General features: G+C 39.8%; 1 protein-coding gene across 3 annotated transcripts in view; it reads left to right on the top strand.

Moving 5' to 3' along the window:
- LOC131459334 (protein unc-13 homolog C-like) overlaps window positions 1-13830 on the top strand; it is a 90975-nt gene that overhangs the window by 11766 nt on the left and 65379 nt on the right. For 2 of the 3 annotated variants that reach the window (XM_058629041.1, XM_058629042.1), the window contains exons 3-6: window positions 5858-5880; window positions 6471-6517; window positions 7457-7535; window positions 10202-10255. In XM_058629041.1, coding sequence (XP_058485024.1) covers window positions 5858-5880; window positions 6471-6517; window positions 7457-7535; window positions 10202-10255 — 203 coding nt within the window. The remainder of the gene's footprint in view (window positions 1-5857; window positions 5881-6470; window positions 6518-7456; window positions 7536-10201; window positions 10256-13830) is intronic. The other variant, XM_058629044.1, reaches the window with a different exon arrangement.

The following is a 13830-nucleotide window of genomic DNA, read 5'->3' on the forward strand; positions in this document are numbered from 1 at the left end:
CCAATTGAAAGGACAGAATGCTCCACCAAAGGGGCTGTCAATTTCAAACAATAAAACCAAACAAAAGTGTGTAGTAATGACTAAGTGGCTGCAGCACAGATGTCCCTCACAGATACCCCTTTAAACAAAGCCCATGATGTTGCCATGCCCCTGGTTGAATGTGCTCTCACCCCATAAGGCAACTGAAGACCTCTACTGTTGTAAGCCAGGGAGATATGTAGGTCTGTAGCACATGCACAGGACATAGGGAAGGCAACCTCCTCTGCTCATCCAGTGCAAACAGAGGGAGATGAATGGTAATTGATCAAAAGCCATAGAGCTATAGGCTACAGGGATAACCTCAGGCAAATGTTCTGGATTCAGGCATATAGTAATCTTGGAGCCATCTGAAGTGAACATGAGTAATGCACAGACAAAGCATAGGGCTCCCTAACCCAAATTGCAGAAGTCAAAGCAAGTCTCAGTGGAGACTTGTATGGAAGAAACTTCATATCAGTAGGGAACCACAACGTTTTCTCTGCTGGTTGATGAGAGGGACACTCCATCTCCAGTTTCTTAGCTCAATTGTCGTACAGAGAAATGAAGGATATATTGTCCTGGCTAACCAATGCAGCAGTGATGCCATACTAGCATTGGCATTATTATGAGGGATCAGCCTACGTTGCGGCTGGTTAGTTCTCTATGAAGGCTCTGGCTCATGTTCCCTCAATATATTTCATGTGGCCAGCTTAGTTACCACGTTGGACTTTCACCTAAACCTTCTTGCTGTCGGACTCGAATAAAGCTAGGTCTCTGTGAATAAAGGGGATCATTCTGTGTGACAGTAGTCTTTCCCAGGACTTTCACTACAAAAGTGACCTGTCTCTCCAGTGTGGAACACTCCTAGCATAAACAATTCCTACATGCTAAAAAGTCAAAATTACCCCACTGCAGGCAGCCACACTCTCAAACAAAGGCACCTGGTAGTGGTGTTCTCAACGAGGTGAAGAGCGAACAAACTGAGGAATGACTGTGGTTATAGATTCTTATACAGTATATACAGGCAGAGCCTTTACATACAGTACTTCACCACTATGCAGGGGTATCGTACATCATACTATATGTGTTGTACTGTTGAAGTAAGTCCCAGTCACACGTGATAGCTGTTAATCCCTGGTCTGAACAGAGACTTTGATTACATTACAAACCATTTTACTCCAGTTCTCTACCTTTGTTGGTATGAATAAAAATAAACAGAATAGAACAAAGTAAAGCCTTTAACATCTCCCTATCAAAGCCATACATTTGTTGCCATACATCATTCATCAAGAAAACAAATGAAACAAAACAAATTTAAACAAATGCAGTCTTTGAGGAGAACTGTCAGTGTGAATATTGCCCATCTACTATAGTTGATATGTTCCAATAATGGGATTATATGTTATAATTGTTAACAATAGTTTAGACACTTGGGGCATTCATATCTCAACTTCTTTTGTCAAATACTTAGTTTTGTCCAAAATTATTATGTAACATCTTTAAAGATCCAATTTGTGGCTATTATATGACACATCTGTGTGCTTAACAAAAATTCGAAGAATACTACATATTAAGTTATTAATCCTAAAAATGGATATAAAATAGGTGCAAACCATGAATAATCTCCAGAATAATTAATACATAATTTTAAAAGGGTCAGCTGAGATTGGCACAGCACCCCCCGCGACCCTCCTGTGGAGGATAAAGCGGTAGAAGATGGATTGATGGTGTAGCTATGAACGTCACGGTCAAATAAATGGTAATACTAAGTATAATAGTAATAATATAAAAAGTAAGTAGACACATACACACAAATAAGTAGATCAATACATAATAGAAAAAATGTACTAGTTGTTCTGAAGCCTTATCAAACATCACATTGTAATACTCAATAATTCAGTGAACAGAAACACATTATTTATTAGTGTCAAACATTATTGCCTTACACTAAAACACTAGAAAAACAAACGCAGAGCTTCTGAAACATCTTTGTTGTCCATTGGCATCATTTTAGAAAATAGCATACAGAATAATATGTCTCTCAATACACTTTGTGTTGGATGGGCTAAATTATTTCAACAATTTAAAAGATATTTTGTAAAGCTGTGTTCCATTTTTAGATGAAATTCGCAATGTATTTAATTCCAGAAGATTTATTGTGCTTAACTGGGTCAATATAAGTACAAATGTCCCTGTGTGTGAGCAGTGGTTAGTCCTAGTTGTATAATCAGCCATGTGCTGGCTTTCCTGCTCCAGTGAACTCTGATTTATGTACGGTGTGACCATGTGTGTCGGCACACTGAAATTCAGGATTTACCGCTCTTGTTGCTACCTCACACTTTTATCTGCACTGGCATGCACTGGTTTTCTCCTACACAAATATACACATTTAATTGATGTGTGATATGAAGTTTATATATCAGTGCTCTATAGCTTTTGTGGTTTTGCTGATGGAGGAGATGACTCTATATTGTAAGCTGTGTTGAGACGAGTTTAGCTGATCACTGTCTATGGCAGTTAGCTTGCTTTTGAGTGATGTTGCATTTCTTACAATGTTAGCATAATGTTGTATTAGTACCAATGCAGTGTCTTTAAAAAAAATAAGAATGTATGCAGTCTTAATGTCTTTGGACATTTGCTGTTATCCAAAGTACTTTATGACTACTGGACCTACTTGACCCCTTCTTCAGTCCTAACTGACTGCAGGTGATTCTCAGACGTTCAAAACTAAAGAGGCCTTTCAGATGAGATATAAAGCATAATTGAAGAATTTCAAGCAAGTCCAGTTGTCTGTCGTCGAATAGCATTTGGAAAGATGTACAACCTTATGTTTGCTAGAATGCGTTTTTAATGTTTTTAAAATATCAGCGCCTCCACAAGGACCACTCACTATGAAAAGATATGCTTGTGGTGAGCACTAATGGCTATATAAAGTGCTCTATGTGGCAGCATGCACCAAATATTATGTACTGTGAGCCCTGCAAGTGTGCAGGTCCAGAGTAATTGCTATGTTAATGGTGTCTATTAATATTTTTATGATGTGATTTGTTTTGTCACCTTTGAAAAAAAATTGTAAATTTTACTGGCAAACTTAAGCTGTAAGCATCATGTCATTTTAATCAGATCAGCTTCTTTCTTTTTTTTTTCTTTTTTGCACTTTAGAAAGTGACTGTGCTGCTAATCGTCATCCATGGGCCAATAGCAGTCCGTGTGTTGACGGCCAACACATTTTCATTTTGAAAAAATTAGGGATGCACCGAAATGAAAATTAATGGCTGAAACCGAAAACCAAAAATCAGGAAACAATTTGCAGAAAACTAATTATTATAGAAAAAATATTATGCCAATTCTGTACCTTTTGTGTTTTTTGTTTTTTTTTTTGTTTTTTTTTTAATCTAATTTTGTTGTTATGGCTGGGACTGTGTGTACTCACCTCACCAAAGTCAAGGCAGTGCAATTGTATAGATTAATATTCATGCTTCAAAGACTGCTTTTGCGCAAAGAGGCTTTCCAGCATGTAATAGGTGCTGTTCCACCGTGTACTCACATCTCGTTGGAACTGTTTTATTGGTGTTCCAAACTGATCTTGGACAGACTCTAAGGGGGAATAGACAGGCGCATGCTGGCCGCAGTTTTTTCATGCGTCATCACAACATCCTTTTTCGGTTGTGTTGTTTCGGTGTTAAAAGTCTTTCGACCAAAAACCCAAAATGGCCAAAAAAGGCATTTTCGGTGCATCTCTAGAGAAAATAGAACCAACATCGGAAAACAAGCCATTTCCCGATTACCGTTTAATTGTAGGGCAAATAATTGAAAACAGAAAAAGACAAAACAAACAGTTTTTTGATTTATTTTGGGATGTGCATATAAAATTTGTTTTTTGATTTTGCATAGTTTATTTTGTTGTGACCCAGGAAACTAATGTCACAATGCTATACAAGAAGTCAGGATTCAGGATTTTCAGATGCCCTTATGCTGTTAGTAAACTTCCTGTAAAACTCTCTAACTTTCATAATCAAGTCCTATTATGTTGTTCTCTTTGTACAAGCACAACTATTCACTTCATAAATGTTCTATATGGAATGATGCTAGCATCATATAAAAATAAGTCATTTTGGTTTAACAACAACATTTTTCTTGTACACTATTGTAAGAATTTGACAGTGACGGGGATTTGTCCATGTATTGCTTTAAAAGAGAAATATAATATTCCTGTCTCCCAACAAGCATATAAAACTGTGGTAAATGCATTGCCAACTGGCATTATTACGCTGCAACTCATATTTATGATGATATCTCTATAACCAATTACAGCATTACTGTGCCTGGAATCCTCATTTTTTGACAAGAAATTCAACAATACTTTCATTAGAAATGCCTTTATCCCGAGAACAGTAGCGCATGCCAAATATAAATGGGCAGTTCAGGCTCTTGATGGTGAGACATGGAGTAATATATTCACTCTTTCTTACAAATATGTGTTGCCCAACAAAATGAAAACAAAATGAAAACTGCTCTTCAAAATCACATTACAATAATACAATTTTACCCCCCGAAAATTGTATTATTTCTCAATATGTTCCTAATATAAATGACTAACATACCTCCTGCAACAATACGATAGAAACATTGAACATCTATTTTTTATTTTTTTTTCATATTCAAAAATCCAAACTTCTCCAACAATGAACAGAACATAATTAACCTGCTAATTATTCTAGCCAAATGTAATATTCATAAAGCAATTTTTTCTTAAAAAGCACATAGAAATAATGATCTTAACCTGTCTTACCTTAACACAATATCAAATTTAAGAACCGTTAATTTATTGAAATCAAACAACTTCATTACTGAATAAACCCTATATGTGAGTTTTTGAATGCATTATATGTCTGATCATATGTCTGTTATTCTGTTATCTTTGAGACTGCCAATTAAAAAAACCCCAAAAACTTCAAGTTGGCTGTCAGGGCAGATGTCTCTGCAAAGTCCCTGCTCAGCACACCACCTCTGCACATTCCTCTCAGAGAAACCTCCAAACTGAGTACATAACGCAGCAGAGATATCACCACAGGACTTTCCATTTATACTGTTTTCTGCTATAAAACTGGCATATTTGTGCAAAGACATGTTGTGTCTTTAGACTTGAAGCCTGTTTGGTGTATTCATTCAGCACAGTGCTCCTGACATCTGAGTGTAGCATTGGGACGATAGCTATTTTTCCCACACGGTTATTTTGTTTCCCGATTTCCATTTATAACGGATCGCTTAGTCTTTTTCCATTTGTTTTTCATTTTTCATTTCTAAATAGTGATCGGGAAATGGCTCATTTCGCGATTTTGGTTCGATTTTTTTTCCAACACGAAAATCCATTGGCCGTCGAGTACACGGACCAGTAGCACAGTATTACACCTCTGCAGTCTTGCTTATTTAGAGGCCAGGTTATTTTGCAGTTCATCTCCAAAATGGCAATATGATACGAAACGCTTAGCTAATGTTCCATGTCTGGTCAGTTAGAAGTGTTAACATAGATAATGTTATCGATTAGAGGGATCTTTCTTTCTTTTTTAATTTGCGCTGCATTGATTTTTCTATATTCAAGGATCTTCTTAACTCATCCTGTAGCTAAGAGCCTTTTGTTGTGTAACGTACTTTTCTGGTTGTGCTGTATTCACGGCCGTTCTCTTGGGGCACATGTTGACTGTCTCCATTTCTGCATAAACTGTTGTCACCGGGCTCTAATAGTAGATTAGTGTCCTTAATACGCAAAATAAGTGTGTGTTTTTAAGTGAGCTGCTCCTTTCTAACTCTGCATCCTCCTGTCATTTTCTCTTTCCAGACACCAGTGCTTTGGATTCTCAGGTTTTAAGTCCTTATTTATCTGTTATCATGTGCAGTATAACCTCAAAGACACCTGAGGTTTCTTGCATGTGCATGTTTATGTCTGTGTGTCTGTGATTTTGTGGTGTGATGGTGTGTTTGTGTCACATCTGCCTACAGTACATGTAGTGTGTAGATGGATTGAAGTGATATCTGTAGATATAGAATAAAAATGCAGCATGTGCCTTTGAGCCACCTCACAGTCACTCCGTGCTGGTTGTCCCTTTATTCCTCCCGTCTCAGAAAATGATTTGTGTTTCAAACTGGACATTTTGGTTCGTGAGGAGGGAGAATTACACAATAGACGAATCTGGCCTGAAGCACCAGGAGCGACAAACACTCAGTCTTGAGCCCACAAATTACATTGATGTGGAATAATTTGGTCTTTTGCCGGTGGTCCTTCCCTCCTTCCTCCCTTTACTGTATTTCTTCTCGTTTATCATTTATTTCCATCCCGAATTGACCTCTGTGTTTTGCCAAGTGCACTTTGTTTTTCTGTGTGCTTTTTGTTGAGACTTGTGCATTTACCTCATATTGCTTGTCTTACATTTTCTTGTCTTTTCTCTCCGCAGCCTCGCAGTATTTTGGATGTCTGCATGCCTGGTTTGCAGACTGGAGGGTGAGTGGTGACTTGCATCCGGATCTGCTTTGTTCACAATGACATGCATCTGCAATTAGGCTTTTATGTTCTGCTAAGTGATGTGCTGCCCGGGAGTACCTCAAGTTGTCCGATGCATTCATAACTTCATGACAAGTTTGTGAGAAGAATACATGTATGCTTTTCTTTTTTTAAGAAATCTGTAGAAAGTTGCAGTCAAACGTCAAGAGAGTCATGGATGGCTGAGAATCATCTTTTCTCCCAGCTCATGTCGAGACTATGCAGCTTTCTGCAGCATGCATAGTGCATTAATGCTGAAAGAGGCAGGGGGTCTGGGCGAGGCAAGGGTCTACACAGCTGGTTATGTTGCATGTTTTTAGAGTCACACAACTGATTGGCTTAATCTGTGCGGAAGGGATCTTGACGTCTCATTGAGGTCATTGAGGGAGGCTTGGAATGACAGCTGAGGTGATACCACGGTGAGCCCGATAGGAAAGGGGGAAGACTGGTGGATGTGCACAGAGAGCAGACTGGTGTGTTGTGAAGAATGATAGATGATAGATTATAGATGTTGCTGGAATGTGTCTTGAAGACATAACAATCATCACCCACAGTATTTACGGTGTGGAATAAATTCGGTATAGGGATAATATTTCAGTAGTAATGTGCCTGCACCTGTACAATGCACAAATTGAGATTAAAAGGGGAGAGTCTGTGAGAGCAGAGGTGGAGAGACCAGATTATTTGGTTGTCTAGTGTATGGGGTCAATGCCATGGGAAATGAAGAGGACGTGAGGAGGAGGAGGTGAGACAGGTTATGTAGGATGTAGGAGGCATGATCCAATGTGTTTACCAGCTGTGTAAATCAAGACCACCCCCTTTCTTCGTTGTAATGTCCCCCCCCCCCAAGCATGACATTATTATGTTATTAATACATCTTAAATCTGTCTGCTTCTCCAGGGCTGGCAGTATTCTTTATGGTATTGACAGTATGCCAGATTTACGTCGCAAGAGGACAATGCCTCTTGTCCGAGACCTGGTGAGTCATCTGCCTCAACAAGGTTATGTGTGATTTATGTGGACTTTTTTCAGTGACCCCAAATTACCACTCTGTTGAAATCCTGTCCTGTGTGAGTATGAACTCCAGTTGAACACAATCATTTTACTGTCAGTTTGATAAAATGTGATTATGTGATTTTTTTTTTTTTAAACATACAGGATTGAAAATAGACGATAGTGCTAATCTTTTGGCTGGAGTTTTCCATCTTATATTCTGGGTTGTTTTTTTAAGTGTACGCTCGTTGCAACACGTGATGGAGATTATCGTAGATTATTTACTTGACGTGACACCTCGCAAGTAGAGCTGCTGTGCACATAAGACAGCTTTTAAAAAGTCACATAAACTTTAATTGTGATCAAAACAAGCCAATAAGGAGCAGATTGATGATAAATGCCAACCACTTAAATCCATGCCTATTTAGTGTAGAGCACTTGTGGGAATGTGAAATGTAACCTTAGCCGTAACACAATGGTTTGATTAATTAGCCCTAGAGAGGGTGTTTAAGACATTGCATCACAACGATGCTCCCCCATTTGTTTTTTTATTGAGACGTAATGTGTCATAACATATCCCACACAGAGGCCTGTTGCAGTTCAATCCACTTTAGTACTGCGTATCACGTATAGTCTTTCTGAGAAACGTTAGCAGGCTATTGCGATGCCAGAGGTATTCGTGTGTGAATAGAACTGTTTGTCCATTATGTTCTGCATTATATCTGTCTGTCTTGTGTCTACTTGTTCCTCATCTCCATGTATTGCAGAGACAAAACAACAGATATATGATCACACTCTAACTTAAGTTTCTTGAAAAAAAAAAGAAGAAGCAAAAAACAAAAAAAATTTTTTTTTATAATGCAGCTTGATGTTATACACACAGATGCTGATGAATGTTTATACAACAGTGAACAACATGAGTTGATGCTGTATTTGTCCATATCTCTTATGAAATTAATAACCAACAATGTCTTGGTAAGTATGGGATGTCGTTTTTAATTTTTTATTTTTTTGGACTTTGTATATTTGCCATCCCTACATAGACCCATAACAGCTATGGGTGATATTTTTCAGTGAGTTGTCAGATTTCACCCTCGCCGATGCTTGGCCATTTTTCTCCTCCTTTGTTGCTCGGCAGGTGTCGAAGATTTGTATTAAACTTGAAATGTTGACAACTCCACCCAAAAATATATCCGAGAGACTTCATTGATTCTGATTTAACTGTGTGAGGCTTTTAAATCATGTAAAAGTGACACTCAGCAAGCCTTTTACACTCGGGATGAAGTCACTAGTCAGCAAACAAATTGGTCCCCTTTCATGCCTCTCCTTTGTCAATGTCCCACATTTGCTGTGTGATTGCTTCAGGGCAGCGACAGCGTTTGATTGGAACGGACAGCAGGGCTCCCCCATATTATGGCGGGATGTGAAAACAAACACGCAAACGAAATGCAACAACAACAACAACAACAAAAAAAAAAAAAAAGTTGGAAAATCAATTCACATGGCACTGAACACTATATAGATAACTATCTGGACAGAGGGTCACATTGTATTGCCTGCAGCAACCTCAGCAGTGCTGGTGCATGTTGATAAACTTACATCAACACTCACAGTTCATGTAGAGGTCACATTCCCCTCCTACATTCTCCATGGCTTCCATGGATCTTTACCATAGCTGGGCTGTACAGACAAGAGGGTGGTGGTAAAGACTGATCCAATATTGTCAGCTGTCCATGTCTGCATTCCTGTCTTACGTAACTTCCTCCTGTACGGGGGTAGATGTTGATCAATTTCTGGTCACCCAGACTCAATGGATATTAATACCAAGTCAATTTACTTGTGCATTTGTGCGTCTGTGCGTGTGTGTGTGTGTTACCCGTTTGTGTTTGTTAGACTGTCGTGTCTATGTGTGTGTGTGTGTGTGTGTGTACTATACATTTTTGAGTTAGTGAATGAAAGTGTGTGTGTGTGTGTGTGTGTGTGTGCGTGCGAGACTCGGTGTTGTGCAGTACACCCGGCTCCACCCATACATGTGTGCGAGGGTCTTGTGTGCATTTTTCGTGTGTGTCAAACTAATGTGCAGCGCAGACAGCAGAAAATATGATCAAAGCTTCATCCAACAGAGAAGTGAATAGAAATGCCAAGCATGACTGCAGTTTAGTGACCACCACTGCATGAGTGGAGAAAGAATCGTGCAACGGCTCATACGACCTCTCTTAATGAATAGTTGAATCTTTCTCGAGCTCTGTGCCCTGACCAGCAGTCCTGCATGGCAGCTGAGACACCTCTGCACTCAGTATGGATAACAACAATAATAATAATAATGATGATAATAATAATGATAATAATAAACACCACAAATTCTTCTGCTGTTTGTACATTCAACAGTCACCCTCCAACTCCCTGGCTAATTCAATTTCTTTATTTCTTTTATTTTCCATTCATGGGCTCCTGGAAATCACAGGCCTTGGTAAGCCTCCATTCTCTTTTCACAAGCCAACAAACTCAGTATAGATGTGTGTTGTGTATACCTCTGTACTTCATATTGTGTAAAACCTTATAAAAGTGCAGAAAGGTAAAAATAGGTCAACGACTTCATTCATTTTCAACAAAACTCTTCTCCTCCTCTCCCAGACCCTCACTGCTCGAAAGGCAGGCATCTCATTCGCTCTAGTGAACCGGTCCACCCTGAATAATGAGGACCTGGTGAGTACTAACATTCCCTTCATTGCTTGCATGAAAAGCGATTACTGGCTATTATCATGTCTTTGTGGATAATGGAGAGTTCTTCTAGGAAAAAGGATGTTGCAGCCATGGTCTCATTATTTTTTCAAGGATGTTGCTGGAACTCTGACAAATGTTTATAGCTGTTCTAATCAACGTGGCCATTGTGCCTCAGCGATGTTGCCGGGGGAAACTGGGTTCCAAAATGAAAATAAGATGGACTGCATTAGGTACTGGTCTTATATCTTCTCTTGCATATGCACAATGCCATCATTGGTCCATCTACCTGTCTCTCGGTTTGTTAAAATGGTCTGTAGATTTTCTCAACGGACTTTGGCGCAGGAAAGTGAGTGGTTTTCAAACTATAGTTCCAGTTGGAAAAGACTAGATATACACAACTGCAAGATAAAATGGGCGACAAGATATCTTAGACTTCAGTGGGTGTAGACCAGGGGTGTCAAACATACGGCCCGCGGGCCAAATCTGGCCCACCGGAGGGCAGGATGAATTTGTGTCAATTTCAGTTCTACCTGTGACTATGTAGATCCACTGTGACCTGTAAGAATGTGTAATGCATGTGTGTAAATGGTAAACTTAGGCACAATATTGTTGAAATTACACTTGTTTTCCCTCAAGAAATTTCAGGCTGTTCATAATATGTTTTGTGAAAAGATTCTTCATCAAATAAAAAAAAAAGGGAGTTTCATGTTGTTAATCTGTTGTTTTACTGGTCCGGCCACTTGAGAGCAAATTGCTCTGTATGTGGCCACTGAATTAGTTTGACACCCCTGGTGTAGACTTTCTTTGGTGTCTGAGTGTGGCTTGTGTCCCTGCTGGTGGACATATTTTCAGTGAGACCAAATGTTCATTTTGTTTCTCAAGCTGATTCTTGGCGTAGTTCACAGCTTCCTCCATACAACCACCCTTAAAAAAAAAAAAAGCACTTTAAAAATCTAACACATACAAATACAATATGCTTCATTTATTGCAGTTTCTATTTCACAACACAGCAATGTGAACATGTGAAAAGGGATTCTGAAATCACCACATTGTTTAATACAAATGTTTTTTTTCCCTTTACAAATCGTTTTCCCCTACGTTTCAAATGCCTTCAGTAAAGCGTTCATTTATCTGCTGTGTTTGATACATCATTTTATTCTCCCCTCTGAGCAACTGAGATTTTATCTATAGTTTTACATGAGACATTCTTGCCCTTCCTCTTGAGCAATTTTCCGCTTCTCTCTCCATCCCCGTCGATGGCGAGAGACACTATTGAGTTGACCTCCAAACCAGACTCTGCATCAATTAATTGCAATTCTTTCCTCCCGGAGGAGGAAAAAAACAGAGGATGAGGGAAACGGCAGGAGGCAGCAGTTTCACAGCAAGAGAAACAACTTCATATCAATGTGTATGCAACATGGGGCCTAATCCTACCGGATTATTGGATACTAAAGAGTTGTGTACATGATGTACAGTACGTATATTTAATCAGCTGCTAAGTAAGAGGGTCTTGATTGCTTACGAATAGCCGTGGGTTAGATTTTAGGCGCTTTAAATGTGAACAGCTCATTTCCCAGATGAGGAAGGAATTGAGTGATAAATGCATTGTGTTAATGTGTGTATGAAGAGACCGGACTCTTGGAGCTACCATGGCAAGTGTTGAACTTCAGGATGTCCGTTGCATCTGATAAAAAAACACCCAAAGATTTTAGTCGTTGGTGGCAGAGGGAATCTGAGTTCAGAGTAAATGCAGGTTGTGTGGTCTTGATAAGTGGGACGAGCAGATGTCAAGAGCTTTATCGGCTGCATTAAACCCAGGGAGTGCTTTACTGTGAGGACTGTGGACGTACTCAGTAAATGACCATATGTGTTTGAGTGCAGAGGAGGTCTGTGAGAAAAGGAAAGACTTGAGCACTGAAGAAGAGAAGGTTCAGAGCAGAGAATGGCTCATCACCAGGACTCCCTAAACCTGATGTCCCTGATGAGTCAGAGATGTTGACAAATGCCTCACCTTTGGTCCCTGGAGAGAAGTCTATTAAGACCTCTTCCTTCTTCTGTCTTTTCCCTCAACAAAGCTTCCATCAGATTCCATTGCCTTAAATGTCTTACTCTGTCATTGCTGACACATGGACCTGTCTTGATGCGGAGCTCTTTTTGCATCAAGGTTCCCATGTACCTGCTTTTTGGAGCAGAAAGAAACCTCACGTGTGGGCCTGTGTGTGTCCACCGTGTGTGACTGGGAGCATGCTCCACCATGCTCATCTGCCTTGACAAACGCATGATCTCTTTGTACTGAAGAAAAAACGGTGACCTGACAAAGGGATAGGATTATGTCAAAATGAAATATGTGAAGTGTACATATCATCTGGCTATGTGCTGTACACATTATGCTGATTTTATACTGTTTGCCTGTTTCTTGATCCAGGCTTTGGATTTTGTCAACTAGAAGATTGTCTTACACCTACCTCATGTGGTTTATTAGAAAAAAGACATTGGTTTCTTTGCTATGGCTGCCTGCAACTTTATGCTATATAGATAATTAGAGTTGTAGAAGGTGGTAACAGAAGCATGTCAATGTCATTTAAGTGGCTAACGGCGACAATAGGTGGTGAAAACTCAGAAATGACTTGGAGAGATTAGATTCTTCTCTGCCGTGTTGGTCTCAGACACAAGCTGAAGCTGTCAATCAATTCTTGCAGTGTCTTGCACAAAATCACCAGGGTTTCCTCGCAGCGTAACACATACGACTCACACATGCAGCTTTCTTCCCACATCTGCTGTGCTGTGTGACATCGGGTGTCAGGACTGAGAGTGACGAGATAGTGTGGGGGGGGGTTGTGTGCCGGATTTGAAAATACAGAAAAGAAAACTGGCCTTGAAATAAGTAGGTTAAAAAGCACCAACATAGAAAGTTATATACAGACCTAATGTGGCTTACCGAATTAGACGGTTCTGTATTACATTTGATGAAGGGTTTTGGCTTCCGTTTAGGGCTCTGGTATAGCTGTGGCTAAATCTTAGACATCTGCCTTATATCATCGTCATCAGATTAAAAGAGAAATCTCTCTGTCTGTGCTTCATTAAAGGTCCTCTGCGCTCCAGCATCCTCTCAGTTGCATCAGCAAATCCCAGAATGTGAGATAGCCTTGTCATCTGGTGCTTTTTAATCGTGTGTGTGTGTGTGTGGGGGGGGGCAGTGCAGTAATCTTCATAGCAAAGTGTAGAGCTGCTGCTCGTGCTCAGGTGTTAAAAGCACATTGTCCACACACTGGGGGCTGATGGCAAGCAGCGAGTACCTCGCGGAGATTTATTTAACGGCCATAGATCTCCTTCTCTTTCTCTGCCACTTTCTCCCTCACTTTTGCTTGCTCTCTCAATCTGGATAATGTTCACTTTTAAAACGTTATTTACAGCATCCATTGATTCTGCCTTCAAGAATTGGCAAGTCCCAGCTCCTTTTCCTGTCTTTGTGGATGGAAGGGCTGTGGCAGTAAAGCATTCAATTTAAAGATACTTCTGTTACAGCGATCAGTTTAGACAGGTCCCCACTAGACTTA

The sequence above is a fragment of the Solea solea genome, chromosome 5, assembly GCF_958295425.1.
Source record: "Solea solea chromosome 5, fSolSol10.1, whole genome shotgun sequence".
NCBI classification, from domain to species: Eukaryota; Metazoa; Chordata; class Actinopteri; order Pleuronectiformes; family Soleidae; genus Solea; species Solea solea.